The 17376-nt window shown below is 29.1% G+C and overlaps 2 protein-coding genes across 3 annotated transcripts; one reads left to right on the top strand and one right to left on the bottom strand.

Annotated features, from left to right (window-relative positions):
• Nucleotides 1-3126: 3126 nt before the first annotated feature.
• On the top strand, nucleotides 3127-7143 carry LOC107165745 (cyclin-dependent kinase 1-like). Of its 2 annotated transcripts, XM_015514123.2 has the most exons (8): nucleotides 3127-3264; nucleotides 3359-3374; nucleotides 4925-5128; nucleotides 5204-5339; nucleotides 5413-5571; nucleotides 5801-5964; nucleotides 6735-6876; nucleotides 6938-7143. In XM_015514123.2, the coding sequence occupies exons 3-8, from the start codon at nucleotides 4935-4937 to the stop codon at nucleotides 7052-7054; spliced, it is 912 nt and encodes a 303-aa protein (XP_015369609.1). In that variant the 5' UTR covers nucleotides 3127-3264; nucleotides 3359-3374; nucleotides 4925-4934; the 3' UTR covers nucleotides 7055-7143. The 2 variants fall into 2 exon arrangements, with proteins under 2 accessions (XP_015369609.1, XP_015369608.1); XM_015514122.2 differs by having other exon boundaries at nucleotides 3185-3374.
• A 1317-nt stretch (nucleotides 7144-8460) lies between these two features.
• On the bottom strand, nucleotides 8461-16998 carry LOC107165743 (Apoptosis antagonizing transcription factor). Its single transcript, XM_015514119.2, has 5 exons — nucleotides 16709-16998; nucleotides 11083-11147; nucleotides 10808-11015; nucleotides 8776-9177; nucleotides 8461-8693 (listed from the first exon to the last, which is right to left on the bottom strand). The coding sequence occupies exons 1-5, from the start codon at nucleotides 16876-16878 to the stop codon at nucleotides 8495-8497; spliced, it is 1044 nt and encodes a 347-aa protein (XP_015369605.2). The 5' UTR covers nucleotides 16879-16998; the 3' UTR covers nucleotides 8461-8494.
• Between the last annotated feature and the right edge of the window lie 378 nt (nucleotides 16999-17376).

Here is a 17376-nt window from a genome sequence, read left to right on the forward strand (position 1 = left end):
AGGGGCCCACAAAAAAAAAATTCATACTCTCATTTACATTTTTGCGGGCACCCTTATTCAGTACGTTAAGTATTTTTACCTATTACCTTTACCAGTACCTCACATAACCATTTTGCACCAAAGCACCAAACACAAGTATATATTATTATCTATGATTAAATTGCTGTATATTTTTATAATAGATTGATAACATTATTTATTATAGGTAACGACAGAAATAACAATAATTAAAAATTAACTTTTCTTGATTTGAGATCAGAAAATGTGCAAATAACATCATCCAAGTACAATCCATCTACTATTTCACGTTCAATAGATATTATTGCTAAATTTTTAGTTTTCTCTTGACTTAGTGTTCTAAGGTACCTAAGTTTTTACCAACTTTAATTTTGAAAACGATCTTTCAGCTGTTGCTGTTGTAACTGAGCACAATCCTTATTGTTATAGCAACATTAGGATAAACATCACCAACACTGTTGCAAAGGATTTTTTGTAAGACTCTTAAAGGTGAGGTGCCTTTATCAATTATTTCTGAAAGAAGGCAAAGTTCATCATAAAATTCCACTCCAATAATGTCCGTGTTTTCCCCTATTTGTAACATGATCATGGCAACATTTTAACAATACCTATATTTGAATCAGCCGTCGATAGATTACCAATATCAAACAGAAATCCAAAATAATTGTTAAAATGATCTAATTGGGTGAATCATTGATTTATAGATACAATTCCTTGATCTAATATTGGTAAAAAAAAGCATTGACAAAACATTCTTCTTCATTTGTTGAGCATAATACAGGAGAGCTTTCATAACTAAATATTCGTTTCTTTAAACTTCTTCTTTTAGATTTAAACTCTGGTGTTATATCAATTTGTTTACAAATATGAATAGCTTCTTCTTTTGCTTCATTAAATCCATTTTCGCGATACTTAAACTGTTCTTTCAAATTGTTTACAGCAAAGTCAATTGAAATTTTTACATTTTGTAGAAATTTGCTTACTTTATTAATATTATTTAATTTTTTCGTTTTTGATTTAATTTAATTAATAAAATTTCAAATTAAATAATATGTAATATATAATGTAAATTGTTGTACTTAATAAAGAAAACTTTGGATTTTTCATGTGTATGAACTGTTGTTAATTACACGCAAATTACAATATAGTTACAAACTTACAAATTGTGTTAAAATTAATATAGACGTTTATTATTTTAATGTACAAGTCGTAAGCAACTATACAGCGACGTCATTCCAGTTTTTGTTAGACTAAGGCAACCTTTCAATAGTAGGGGGAATGGGGACGACAAATAATTGTCAAAGCTAAAATATTATATCATCATAAATAATTAATAATAATGAATGTCTGTAGATCGAGGCTTTTGCCGCCGATGCGTCCGAACCGTATAATAGCCAATACTAGGCCTATTAACTTACTTAAATTAAATCATGATTAAAATTAATTTTATTTTGTTCATACGATTATGGCAGCCCCATCTACAATGCGATGGTTTTAAACGCGAAGAACTACCGCTCCCTTTTGTCGCTAGATAGCGTTGCCTTTTAAAATTTTTATAATATAATATATGTTACAGTTAAAGTGTTGACTTCATAGACATAATAAATATTATTATGTCTATGGTTGACTTCCGTTATTTTATGAAATAACTAGGTAGTTCATGACGTTCATGTATTATCTACGAATATTAGTTAAATGACAATTATATGACAATTATACTCTAACTAATTATTTCATAGAAAATCTAGTTATTCTATACAATTTTAGTTAGATATACGTTCAACTATATAGAATACATTAAAATTTAAAATATATTATAAGATTTTATTTATTTTAAATTAAATTAATTACAAATTAGTTATTTGTACATGCAATTGTGACATTAATGTTGCATAGCACTTTTTTTTCAACTGCAAAGACAACACTTTGTATCACATTTTTTAATACAAGTGTACTTAAAAAACCCTAATCAGTTCTTAGTGACTACGCAGTTGCCGCATATCTTAATGTATTATTTAACACTATAATTAGTGTGATGACTGTGATGGACAGTAAAATAACGATATTGTACATGATATTTTATATACAATTTGACATACTAACTAAGTGATGCCAGGTAATGTATAAAATAACTAGTTAAAGTATAAATTATATACATTACCTACACGTTTTAGGTATTTTTTAAATTACTGTAACTTATATCTATGATAATATTATTTTATTATAACGTACAGACTTATTAAGACTATTAAGTAATAAATAAATGCATAAAATTGTAAGATCTTAAAACGGGAATGTTTTAATGTTTAAAAAGTGGAAAATTAGATTTCAAGTTAACTTTGAGAAAAATGCAGTTCTGTTATTACTATATTAGTTCAAATGATACAATAAACAAATTATGGGTGATTTAAAACCTACCGTTTCAGCAATCCGCCATCGTTTTTGGTGAGCAAAAAGAGAATCCGGTCGATATCTTGTTCGATTAATTATACTATTCCCACCAATTTGACACAACTGAAATAACTGTAAAATGTAATTTTATTACATATTTAACATTAAGTCATAAGAAAAACATTTTTACACAGATTGCCTTCAATTTACTCACGCTCGTCAATAATCTAATAATTTATTAATTAGCCATTAAGGTTGAGAAAATTTGGATTTTATACTGAAAATGTCACTCCGTGGCCAAAATGTCTATTACGCTACTGTGATACCATAGAACTGGTGATATTGAAGTTTAGTGTATTTTATTTTAAACCACGTCAAGAAGTTGCGAGCATATAACATCACTAAAACCATCTAAACGTCATAGGTCGAAAATTTGAAAACTAATCCAATTTCAAATTTCAAATTCGCAATTTCGCATTTTTAATAATGCCCGCCATTAACATTGTTCAAGAGGAGTTGGTAACACCATCGCCGTGTTATGTTGTACAATAATTGTATATTGTAAAATCCAAATTTTATCCAACTTCGAGTCAACTTAAAATACACAATATGTCAATTTAAATGGCTAATAATTTAATGCGAAATCATGAGATTTGTACGTTTTTATTCATTAAAAATAACTGTCTTAAATATTTAAAATAATATCATTCATTGGTTTGGTAACCACTGAGCAGTGGCAGTAGGCTGGCAATACGGCAACAATACAAGCAGGAACGTAAAGTAGTTTATTAACCGTCGTTTTTATCGGTTGGCCAGGACGGGTATTGTGTTTGAAAAATCAGAAAATATTAAATAGTAAATACAATGTTTTAGATTTAAGTGTTAACCGTTAAGTGTCGAGTATAGACTTTTTTATCCGTTATTAATTATTTTTAATTTTTATTCACAGGCTAACAATCAATTAAGTAAGTATAGTTCATTATTACACCTGCCGAAATAGATAAAATTAGAAACTATGAAACTATTTGATAGGTAATGTAGAGGTCCGTCGCTAATTCGAAAATAGTTTTATTTAAGCTGGACTCGCGCTCACCTATGCATTTCCAGTCAAAATTCACTCTATCACAACTTGTAAATTTTTCAAATTTTTTATTTTTTTTTGAATTTTTATTAACTATTTAAAAACAATGGTCCAAACAGAATTTGTCAGTAGGACTTAGTTTCGAAGTTATAGCCTTTGAAAGTTTCTGATTAACTGTGTTTTACGCATAAGCGCGACCTTACGTTATTGTACTGATCTTATTTCTTGAAACTTACGTACCCATATTAATGGTGCAATCAGATTTAGTTTCAAAGTTATTGTGATGTAACGTCATAACTACTTATTTACTTCACTTGTTTTTATACCTAAATAGATGTTACTTACCTGCGTTTGTCACACACGATCAAGTTAATTTTGGCACTTGGCATAATGATATGTTAAATGGTGTATTACTATCTAATCAGTAATCTCCATAATAATATAGTCTCTCCCCAGAGATTGGCTATTTTAGGGGGTTTGGGTGACCAGAGTCAGTAGGCGAAGGGAGTTACTCTCGGAGTTACTATACTTGTTACTTTAACTAATAAGGTTAAATGTAAGATTATCCGTCTGTCTAAATGGCAGTTATGCTATTCCCCGCCCCACGACCCCAAAATGTAGTTACTAGTTTAAAATTATCCCTCACTGAGATAATAAAATTTTTAATTATGGCTCAGTTCAAACTTCCTGGTGAATTATTTATCACACTGGTTTAACTTAGTGAGTTTCAAGTATGATTATTGCCATTGAACGCATGACAATCAGCCTAATGTCTCAGTTTTGGAATTTAGGTAGTTTGGTTGGTCCAAGATTTTGGAAGCTCAACTTATCTTTCGTCTCTACTTGTTAATACATTCTTTCTGCCCTCAAATGTGAATAATTTATAAATTAACATTTATCTCCGACTATAAAGTGATTTGACTTCATAATTTTGTTACTTCACCCATTTAAAATACAACCAGATACTGTTAGCATTTAAAATATACTTATAAGTGCAGTGAGTACATAGGTGTCAAAACTATTTTTAATATATTTTAGGTTTAAAAGCATTCTAATATTGATATAAATACTTATCATAGATTAAAATATTACTGTATAATATAATCTGCTTATGAATAGAGAGCGGGTTTTAAGGTTTTTACATATTTTTATTGGCTTTATACAAATTTATAAGGATAACAAGATTATTAAAATAACTTAATATTACATATATGGATTGATTAGCAATAAATGCTTTTAGAACAAAGGATAGAATGAGGAGATATGATTTGATATCAGATAATATATTTGTATTTAATATTATGGTATAATGTATACATTTTAATTTTCTCCTAGCATTAATATGGTGGTTATAATAATGTTAACAAGCGCAATCAACATAGAACTGTCTAAGTGAGGTACTCAATTAAATATCTACCTACATATTTTTTTTAGAGTCATTATAATGGACAATTATGATAAACTGGAAAAAATTGGAGAAGGAACATATGGTGTTGTATACAAATGTATGGAACTTTCATCAAAAGAAATTGTCGCTGTGAAAAAGATACGCATGGAAATGGAAGATGAAGGTATACCTGCTACAGCAATACGAGAAATTAGTATTTTGAAGGAACTCAATCATCCTAATATTGTGAAGTAATGTTATTTTAGATATCAAATTTACTCACATGTACTTAGTGTTTACACTTATAATATTGGCATTTTATATAGTTTGCGTGAAATTCTTATGGACGATTCAAGATTGTATCTTGTATTTGAGTTTGTTCCTATGGATTTAAAAAAATTTATTGATTCAAGGCCTAAAAAACATTTAGATGAAATTACTACAAAGTCATTCACTTATCAGGTAATTATTATTTATATCCTGAAAGACAATACCTAAATAAAATATTATTTTTAAAATCTTCAATTTTCTACAGTTATTAGTTGCTATATACTTTTGCCATGTGAGACGAATTTTACATAGAGATCTTAAACCACAAAATATCTTAATCGACACTAAACATAATATACTGAAGGTTGCTGATTTTGGTTTAGGCCGTACTTTTGGTTTGCCTATACGTGTGTACACTCATGAGGTATTTATAAATATTAAGTAAATATTTCTAGTTAATTGTTATATTAAGAACCTAGTTAATGATTTCATTTGTTTTATCTGTCCAATTTATTTACTATAAGAAACCACATATTTATTTGAACATTTTTAGTGACATAGTTATTTCATATAGTTCAATTGTTTTTTAATGAATGAGCTCCAGTATTTATCAATTGAATATTGTAAGTAATACTAAGATATAAAAATTTTAGGTAGTAACACTATGGTACAGAGCTCCTGAGGTATTGTTAAACACACAACGTTACGGCTGCCCAATTGATGTTTGGTCCATTGGATGTATATTTGCAGAAATGGCACAAGGAAAACCATTATTTCAGGGAGATTCAGAAATTGATCAATTGTTTCGTATTTTCAGGTAAATTATATCTGTTGTGTGGTTTTTGAGATAAAAATAAGGAATTAACAAAGGTAATTAAAAATTAATATCTGGACCAATCCTTGATGCCTAATCATCTTTTTTTTATTGTTAAATTATATTTTCTTGTTTTTAGTGTAATACTACCATTTTACTATAAAATATATTTTTTTAATGTCTTTCATTGAATTAATGTTCTGTTACAAGTATTTTCTTTAAAATATGTTATTACTACCTTGTGATAATTTTTTTTTTAATATTATATAAGAAATATTTGCACAAATTACAAATTGAATAAAACATTAAGTTGATTGAACTATCTCCTGTAAGCGTATGCTTGTGTTCTAAATTATCTCATTTTGTTTTTCTATTTCTATTTAATAATTATATATAATATGTAGCCTCTTAAAATATTATTTTATTTAATACCCTTAGTTACAAGTTTATAACATACATATTTTGATTGTTTGAATTATGACTTCTAATCTTTCCATGATCCAAAATAATCTTAACTAATATTTACCATAGATGACAGATTACTAGATACTCAAACATGGGCATCAATCTTATTACTTTTTATATATAAAAAATCATCACAAAGCACCTAAGTATTGTATAACAAGACATTCCACTATTTTTCTACATTAATAGTCAATGAATATCAGTAACAACATTACAAAATCGATTTGTTCCATATATGACTTAAAATTGAAATAATGATTTATCAATGTATTTCAGTTCTTTTTAACAAAATTAATTTAATTTTAAAGGATTTTGACTACTCCAACCGAAGATACTTGGCCAGGTGTTTCTGATCTTAAGGATTATAAGCCAACTTTTCCGAAATGGAGTGATAATATGTTAGCCGATTCAGTTAAAAACCTTAGTTCTGGTGGTGTGGACTTAATGCGGGTAATTTCAAATAACTAACTTATTTTATTTTGTGCTTGATGGATTTCAATTGTTTTATTAGCAAATGTTGGTGTATGACCCAAGCAAACGAATCAATGCAAGAGATTCACTTCAACATAGTTATTTCAAGGATTTAAATAAAAGTATTTTACCAGCTCTTCCTGAGATTAAATTTTAAATGTTTATTTTCACGTATTAATAATAATTTTAATTTGATGATTATAAGTTGTACTTAATTTAATTAAATAATACAACTACTTTTTAAAATCTTTTTATACTTTTATAAAAACTTAATATAAATCTAAAAATTCATATAAATGTTTCAGAGCACTGTTTCTCTTGACAGGTGGAGCACATGAATGTGTGCTCCATGTATATAAAATAATATTCTGTTGATTTAGTGTAATCATATCAAAGATTGATTGATTTAAGATCTATATTCCGTGCCACTAAAGAAGGAACCCGTTTCGCGCATGCAGACTGACGACAGCTAGCGATACTAGGCTCCGTTTCCCCCCACATTTTCCTCTACAGTTTGCGCTGTAGCGTGAATACATACGCGAATTTGATTCGTTTTGGTCAGGACACGAGTGACTTCTCTCGTGGTATGGAGTATCTTAACCTAGAGATTAATTCACAATAAAAGTTATTATTATTTATAGACTTCTTTGATAGTTTGATATAATATGGTTATATAACATGACTAAAAACAAGTAAAATCTGTTTAATTAAAAAATAAAGGCTACTAAGCTGTTTAAAAAAAAAAATGGAAAGGCAGGGAGTCATCTATGGCCTAATGGGTCTGAACTAATGTTCTGGCATGCATGGTCCTACCTAGGTTCGATTCTGAGATAACAGCGCGACATCTTGTGAGTGGTGGCGTCAGGACTCCGAAGGTAGCCACCCAGTAATTACTGACCCTCACCCATCCTGTATGTAACTGGACTTGTCTAGTTAACCAAGAACCAACTTAACATGTCAAATGGGGCCAGTCCCATGCTTAGAAGGTAAGAAAATATGGATGTAAAACTTTTGATTCGTTTTTTTATTAAATGGAAAAGAAGCCACACAATAATAATTAGGAGAAGAATTAACATAATTATATTTTAAAAACTATCCTGATGTTAGTGACTAGTATGTGATATAAGTGGCCTAAAATATTTGTTGGCCCGCTAAGAAATTTAATACCAATCGGCACCTGAAAAAATCTATAGAACAGTAAGTATGATAAGCATAATTTAAGATACTGCCATACTGGAAGTATATTAAAAGAGTGACTTGAAGAAGAATCTGCCCAACTAACACCAACAATTTCTTTATTTTTATTCTCTACTAAAGTTTTAAACAGTAAACATGTTTTTAGACAAAATTAGGATGTTCAGGATTAGTTACCTAATTATTAATAATACATTGAACATAGAAATCAATAACAAAGTAACCTTTGTAATATCTTAAGTTTATGATTACCCAAGAAATAAACAAATAACCTAAAACCTACCTAAATGTTGAACAAAACGGAGTAAAAATATTGATTTCAAATTACAGAATTTTATGAAAAAACTAATGAAGTAATAACAAAAAATATAGTGAGAATAAATTTAATTTATTGCATCAAATGTCAACAAGTATTTTTTTTACCAAATAAAGAATTGTATAAATCCTGTTTAGCTTCATCAGACCATGAAGATTGGTCATTGGGTGCCATGAAATTCATCAATTTTGTATGAACAGTATACCTAAGCTTCCTTCCTTTAGTTGATCTGGTATCAACTTTACGCTTCATTTTACTCCTCAATTTTTGTAATTGTAACCATTGTCTGAAAATCATTGTTTTTTTTTTTTTAATTTCTATACGATTATTTATAAAGTTATTTTTATCAACTTATACTAATAACTTACTTTCCTAGTTGAGTTGAATCTGAAACGTCAGCAGTTTTATTTTCAATATAGTCCCTAAGCAGTTTGTGATAGAAATCATCATCATCAAATATTTCCTGATCAATATCAGTGTTTATTGATTCTGGATTACCAACAATGCAATATTTGGATCGCTTGATTTGAGTACGTTCAATTAACCTATTCTTATCAGCCATTATTTGATCAATTTGTAATAATGTAGGTTGGTCAAAAGCAGAGAAATCTGATTTTGCAGCTTTTCCTGATGCGAGCTTCGTCCGTTCATTCCAAAATTGTATTGTCTCATCTCTATAAGGTTTGAATATTTCATGATGTGCTTGCAAGACATGCTCAAAGTCTTTATGATTTAGTTTATTGGTCAACGTAGTAGCTTTATCTTTATCACTATAAAGATAATTCACATAAATAATATTGTACCATGTAATAAGGTTTTTATGATAAATCAAGTATAATACACCACAAATGTCTAAAGAAATCTTGCACAAGTGAATTAAGAGGACGCCACACCCACATGTGTTGTCTCCGTCTTACAAACGTATAACATAGCAAAATCTGTTTAGCGCGGGACAACTTTACTCCCTTTGTATTTATAGTAGAATTACCAAAATTCCACAACACATAGGTAAGAACTTTATCTGTGTCATAGCATCGTTATTTTTTTGATAACATAAATATAATTAAAGTTATAAGCTTAAGAAAATACATTTATTTTTTCATTAAATTACTTTAAATTATTGGTTTGTGCTATCAAAAAAAAATAACGACGCTATGACACAGATAAAGTTCTTACCTATGTGTTGTGAAATTTTGAAAATTCTATTATAAATATTGAGAGAGAAAAGTAGTCCTGCGCTAAAGAGATTTTGCTATGTTATACATTTGTAAGACGGAGACAACACATACAGGTGTGGGGTCCTCTTAATAAGATTAATTAATACAATATAGAATAAATCCAGTATTATAAATTTACATACTTGTATTTTCAGAAAATATAAAATTAAAAACATATAATATATTATAACTTCAAAGTTTTTTTATTATTACTGACTCTAACAGGATGCATTCTACCAGCCAGCTATAGTACATGATTTTTAGAGGAAAATACATAAGCTTGATTATCACAGATGTGATTTACTTAGTAGTGTTTATCTTTTTACCTAATTAATTTATGGCTTTCAGGAAGGAATAAATATATCAGAATTAATTAGTGTATTTTTAATAGATATGAATGAGCACAACTAAAATATAATAGTTACAGGGACTACAGCTATAGAAAATCAAAATTGATAATAAAGTCGTAAGAGACAAGAATCTCAACACCACTAATCAAGAGTGTCACTAAAATCTAATAGTCACAGCGAGTGATATAAAACCAAAGTTAAAGATAAGCCATTAAGTAATAGTGTCTGAAATGCAATGGTGACACTAGGATTTTATACCAGGAAGGACCAACTTGAGGCATATTATTTTATTAAATACCCAATATATAATACTTATAATAAGGAGTTAAATCATTGCACTACACTTCCTGCTAAATATGCTATTAACTATTTACAAAATAAAACAAAAAATATAGTGCACGTTTTACTCCACATACCAACAAAAGACTGAAAAATATTTGATAATTACTAAGTTTTAATTAAAATTTTAATATTTTCAATTTTTATAAAATTTCAGAAAAAAATAGTCCGCTCTTAATGATGCACCTGCTAAAATATCTCCCCTTAGTCATTAAAAAAATTTGTTATAGATCAATTTAAATTTTAAATTATTGATATGTTTGATATCTGTACAATCTTGTTATTTTAGTACATCTTTGATTTAAAGAAGACTGAATACCATACCTAGTATGACTATACCCGTAACATATTGATAGACCATAAATGTATGCATTACACAATATAAATAAGAAATTTTATTTAAATCATAAACATTTGATGGAAAAAATATGAAGTAACTAAACTAGATTTATTCTATATAATTGTTAAGTTAGTACTTTATATTTAAAACTTACATCATTTTGACATTTTGATTCTTAGCAAGTAAATCTGTTTGATATTTTACCACCATTATCAAATACTGTTCTAAATCTTTTACAGTGTCATAGGCGCATTCTTCCTTGTCTTCCTTATTAATTTTGTCCAAGTCTTGTGGAAGGGTATTGGCAAGTGAAAGACATTTTTGAAGTTTTATCCGAAGGAGTAATAGATTATCATAAAACTCTAGAAAGAAAATAACATTATTTATATACTTAATTTATAATATCAAACCATGAGTTGTATCATTTACCTTTATGTGCAACAACAACTTTGGCCTTTTCCATGTCTGTTAAAGGCTTGGCAATATTCTGTGTACTAAAACATAAATATAGATACATTAAGAAAACTTGGAATAACTATAAATCTAACCAAACAAATAATTAAGCCCGTAAGCGCATTTTCACAAAAGTACCGAAAGAGCGAGATCAATGGAATTTTGTGTTAAAATCACAATGTAGAGAAGAATAGAAGATCTTCTCTACATCGTGGTTAAAACTATTTTCTCCTGTTTGCTCCTACTACTAACTAACTTTTTCAACATTCTACTAAATTATATTTTGTTACTAACACATTAGACCAGTGGCATTTCTGGGGGGGGGGGATTAACCCCCCGAAAATTATTCAATATTTAATTAATTTAATGATCGATCGACACGTCATAAATAATATTCAACACAATTTAATGTTATATTTCTTTAACCTTCCCGAAAAAAAATACTGGATACACCACTGCCTTAGACCAGCGGTTCTCAACCTTTTTATAGTCACGTACCACCTACACAATTTGAAAATTTTTACGTACCACCTGACAATTTTTTCGCTTATTAATAATGTATACGTTTATGTGTTATGTATAGAATTTTGTTAATAAATTAATTTTTTATAAAGGTAGATTTTCTTCACGTACCACCTATGAGCTTTCCGCGTAATTATAACACTATGCCAACCAGTATATCGTGGTCAAAAATAAATCAACAATTAATTCTCCACCCCCCCCCCCCCCCCTAGTAAGTTATTTACATATATTTTTTGTAGAGTTTGTATAATTTAATTATATGTCCTTTAAAATATTGCCTGTTGGCTGTTTTCACTCATTGTTGACAATGCCATAGCTAGAAATAGATGGGCCCCAGTGCAAATTTAATCTGTGTCCCCTTTAAAGGCGCACATTGGGTGTGAATGCAGGGGGTGCTGATATAATTGATGGTACACAGATTCGTGGGAGGCTTAGCCCCCCACAGTTCACAACCCCACTAATAATAAAATAAACTGCATTACAATAATTTTAAATTTGTACTTATTTATATTCTGAATTTTTTAATTGTAATACTAATATAATATTAATTAAAATGTTAATCAATTTTTCTTCAATACTTTGTATAGACAAATATTAAAATAACTAATAATAAAGTTGAAATTGTATAAATGTTAATGTAATCAGTACTCTTTATTTATTTAAGCTATTAAGCAAGTATACTGTACCTACATAATATATTATGTATTCAAAACATTTAAAAATAATTATATTATTATATGTTATTATATGGAAACTGGGAGTGCTAATTTGAAGCCTGGCGCCTGGCGGTACTATATTATACTAAAATAACAAAATGTTAACGGCATTATCATTATATTATGAACTTATTAAGAATATTGTTATTAGTATAGATTCTTAATTCTTATATTATTTTATTTAAGTATGGGCCTCATATTAGAAATTGCAACGCGGGGCCCCGGTGCAATGAACCTATGAACCGCCCGCACCGCGGTTTCTACGGCACTGATTGTTGATTCAGTTTTATCAACCCCTGCTGAGTTTTTCATATTTTTAAATGATTTCCATATTGATAAAATTTTATACCCAATTCAAATGCTTTTATTAATTAGGGCATATTACTAAAATAATATATTAATGATGATGGGAATTTATAACATAGTATATATAACAATAAAATTATGACATCATTTTTTTTGCGAATTTGCTGTGACAGCTACACATTATTATTATTATTCTGTGATTACAGTGATTACACTATAATTTAATCAAATTTCATAATCATTAAAGTGCAAATTAATAATTCTTTTTTATATGTGTAATAATAATTAGTGCCAAATGGTGCTTTTTAGTTTTTACATCAAAATCAAATACAAATTGTCACCAAGTCACAATGGCATTGGCGTATCTACTATCTTTTTCAAATACCTACGGGCTACGATCAAAAGATTATGATGAGAAATGTACCTATATATATTAATATATTCTCTGGTAGTGGTAACTGGTACTACACTTTACGTTAATGTTATCAATCCATGGAATTAGTAATACAATTTTGTTCCTCAGGTTCCTCTATGTACTATGTATAATTATTAATTATGCTCAGTGCTCACTGCTCACTGTTATTTATTTGCTCCAAAAAGGTGTTCCTAAACTCCAATCAATCTACTGAATTTAAGAACACACGGATATTTTAATTTGGAACATCATTTCATTTTATACCAGTCACCACCACTTACCAGTTACCAGTAAACTTATCACTTTTAGACCAAAACGCGTTTTGGCGATGAACGAATTTGATATGCCATATTGCCATATCAGTAAACAATTGGCAAAGTCGAGCAAACTGTAACGTTTTCCCTCGGTAGTCTGTATCTCTATTTTCTGCGAAAACGCACTTATTATTTATTATATTAATTTCAAAAATATTATTTTTATTTTTTGGTTTTTGATATGTTTTAAAAAGTAGTTTAAATCATTTTGGTATGAAATAATATTTAATATAATAAATTAAACATTATTATTATATTATAATCACACATTAAAAGGGATTATTTAGTAAACAATTCATACATTTCGGCATCGTTTATTGTATCAAAAAAAATTCGTTCGTAAAAACATTAAGCGAATGTCAAGGCAAACGTTTATAGCATCAACGACTCACTCAACGGCTCAACGCCAAACTTCAAGCGATCGCGAGACGCGAATCGACTATCGTCTATCACTAATATAATTGCTAAGTGCTCACTGCTCAGTGTAGGATTCAATATACTATGGTAGTTTAAATTTTTGAATACTGCTAACTAACTGCAAAATTCAACCAATCACAACGCCTATTTTTCAGAAAATACGATTCGCAGTATTGAGGAGCAGCGTTAAGTATTAATTTTTTGTTTCATAACCCAACCTGATCATTAAGCGTAAAATAAATAATAATATAATATTATATTATTATAATATTGTCCAGGAATGTTTAAACCACCTGTGGCATTCAATCGTGCGCATAATACATAACACATGTATACATAGATAATATATTATCTATGCATGTATATAATTATTATTTACAGTGTGTACGCTTTTGTACCATAGACATAATAGAATGCAACAAGTCTGCAGTCATATTATTCTGCCCTAATAATGCCAATGATTCTGAATTAAGTCTACTTTAAATATTTCCGCTTAACTGTTTATTCCATGAAATTTAATTTGTATTCCATGAATGCCCACAAATCTGTGTATCTCTCTCGCTCAATGTAGGCCGACTGATTCCCGTGTTGTGAACATAGGAAAGCGCAGTCCATTCTATTATGTCAATGTTTTATACAGAGCCACTGCAGTAGTGCAGTCCATGCTTTTGACGCAACCTAACCTAGCCACTTGCCGTTCTCATTCCTAGTTACTATATACGTTACCGCGCTGTGTTGTTATTGCTATTTTTTTTTAAATGTCTTCCCGCCAACGCCATGACATTCAAGCTCAAACAAAAAACATTATTTTTAACGTTTATTCTTATTTCAAAAAATTATCCACGGACTCCTCTCAACCCGAAGTAGCTAAATTTTTTATTCAAGCACAAAAAAAAACATCAGAAGCTTGTGGTATCAGTTTATCGACGATAAAACGGATAACATCGGAAGGTTCTAAAGCACCCACAGACTCAAAAACTGAACCCTGTTTTACCTCCCCTCGTAAAACATATAAACGTATTAAATATGCAACGGATATCAGTGACTTTGACAAAGACGTTTTACGGCGAACCGTTCTTGAATTTTATGACCGGGGCGAATTCCCTACGTCACTAAACATTTTATCAAAGTTTCATGAAAAAACTGGTTATAAAGGATCTAAAACATCTTTATGGAGAATTTTGAAATCGCTAAATTTCAAGTGCAGAAAATGTATTGACGGCCGACGGTTTATAATGGAGGAAAATGACACTGTTTTAATGCGTGTACAGTTTTTAAAAAAAATGGTTAATTTGCGTAAAAATAATGATGTTCGACAAGTCGTTTATTTAAACGAGCTTGAATTACCTATAGGCAAAGTTGATCGACTCATTATTTACCATGCGGGTTCGAGTTCGTATGGGTTTTTGAAGGATTCACAATTAGTATTTCGTTATAAGTCGGGTTTATCAGAAGACCATCACTCTCAAATAAACTCCATAAAAATTAAAGACTGGTTCATTCAAATTCTACACGACTTGAAAGAACCTAGTGTTATCGTCGTGGATAACACTTGGTACAACTGGGTCTATTCGAAAAATTACCTTAAGAGTAAAGAAAGCAAAATCAGCCTTCAAAAAATATGGCTACACGAAAAAGGTGTCAAGTTTTCGCCACTGGAAACGTCACAAGAGTTACGCGAAAGAGTCAAACAGATAATACCAGGAGAGAGAAAAAACGAATTGAATGAAATTGCGTTATTAATGGGACATGAAGTTGTACAGCTACCGCAATATCACTATCAATATAATCCTATCAATCTTTTATGGACACGAGTAAAAGAAAAATGTTTTGAACAAAATACAACCTTAAAAGTTGAAGATGTCGAGAAATCGGTTTATGATACGTTAAATGCGGAGACTATTGATGAATGGAAAATTTGTGTGACACTTAGCCACAAAATACAAGACGAAGATTACGTAAAAGAGATCTTGAGGGATAAAATATTGAAATCATTAATTAAGACGACTAACCCCGACGACAGCGATGAAAGTGAAGATCAGAAAGATAACTAATAAAGTCATAAGTAACAGCATGTATATAATTAATTTATACATTATGTATGATAAACATATTTTGTAATTACTAAATAATAAATATTTGTAATATTAATCGTCACGCACGTAGCAGTAGAATACCGGTTAAAATGATAATGTATGGAACTTATTTACTTTTGACTTATTTTGTAAGAACCTAAACCATATTATTTTGACATTTTTTTATCCATGTAAATTATTAAAAATAGGTAATTTCAAAATAAAAATGATTTGTATGTTATATTGTTTGTATTTTTGTTAATATGTTAAAAACACATTAATTTAATTTTAGGTTACCCTCGCATTTTTATGTATTGCTTCAAAAACTGAAGCAAGCACAGGAGGCGATTTCATAGGCGCAAATATGTAACAAATGTAATGTATATATAAATATGTAAATGTAATCTTACACAAAACAGAAATGTACAGTAGCTTAAACTTGTAGCTAATACAAATAGGAAATAAGATGTTTTACCTGTCCTATAAGATTATAGGATTATATTATTTTATTATTATTATTATATTATTTATATATATATTATATTTATTATTTTCCTATTAGGAAATATCAATTTTATATTTAAAACCTATACTCCTATCACCTTAAGGTTCTGTTAACAGATTTATATAAACTTTGACCTATACGATACAATAAAAACTCCATTTTTTTTTTTTACAATTTAGCTTATACCTATTTTTCATTAGTTAAGACCAAACGCGTAGTATTAGTCGATAAACACTAGTCATTTTAATAATGAACTACAATTTTATTTTACAGTTACTATAAAAAGCACAATAATTATTGCGGTACCGTTATTAAAAACGCTACACTCATACCTTAAACCATTGTCAGAGTAGTTTTCTTCGTCGTCAGAACCAAATTCTTCACCAGATTTCATTTCAATATCTGAACCAAATTCTTCACTATCAATTTCATCATTAGAAAACATTTCTTCATCGGAATCAAATTCATCGTTAAAACTTATTTCTTCATTCGAAGATGCCATTTCGAAAGAATAAAAATAGTAACTTAAAATAATAAAATAAGTTGCAATAAACCTCACAATAAACTGTGAAAAGATAAACTATTACCTATGGTATATTATCATTAATTAGTATACTACTATCACGGTTTAAGATAGAATTCTATCTTAAACCGTGACCACGGCTTAAGATAGAATGGTTGCACATCGGGCTATACTACGCAATGTTAGAAGGCGGTATACGAGAGTTCTTATCTAACAAACGAAAAAGTGAACTACTACTAACGCTCTTGGTGGTTGTTAATTGGTACTACAGTATTAAAATATTCCCATTTCTCGCCATAATATTAAATTATTGCATTTTCAATAATAAATATAATATAATTGAGTTAATAAGTAACTCAATTATTATAATCACGATTCACTGATCTCATACTCTATCTATATAATAATTAAATGACAATGTTATGTTTATGTATTATCTTTTAAACGAAATCTCATCACTGTAGTCTGTGTTTGATA

The sequence above is a fragment of the Diuraphis noxia genome, unplaced genomic scaffold (assembly GCF_037042655.1).
Source record: "Diuraphis noxia isolate RWA-SAM2 unplaced genomic scaffold, SU_Dnox_SAM2 contig0005, whole genome shotgun sequence".
NCBI lineage: Eukaryota > Metazoa > Arthropoda > Insecta > Hemiptera > Aphididae > Diuraphis > Diuraphis noxia.

Excerpts from the sequence above, each read along its gene's own strand:
- LOC107165745 (XM_015514123.2), top strand. The coding sequence starts at position 4,935 with ATGGACAATTATGATAAACTGGAAAAAATTGGAGAAGGAACATATGGT. Across the intron at positions 5,129-5,203 it reads AATCATCCTAATATTGTGAA|TTTGCGTGAAATTCTTATGG; the intron begins GTAATGTTATTT and ends CATTTTATATAG. Across the intron at positions 5,572-5,800 it reads TACGTGTGTACACTCATGAG|GTAGTAACACTATGGTACAG; the intron begins GTATTTATAAAT and ends TAAAAATTTTAG.
- LOC107165743 (XM_015514119.2), bottom strand. The coding sequence starts at position 16,878 with ATGGCATCTTCGAATGAAGAAATAAGTTTTAACGATGAATTTGATTCC. Across the intron at positions 11,148-16,708 it reads TACTCTGACAATGGTTTAAG|TACACAGAATATTGCCAAGC; the intron begins GTATGAGTGTAG and ends TTTATGTTTTAG. Across the intron at positions 9,178-10,807 it reads AATCAAAATGTCAAAATGAT|TGATAAAGATAAAGCTACTA; the intron begins GTAAGTTTTAAA and ends TTATCTTTATAG.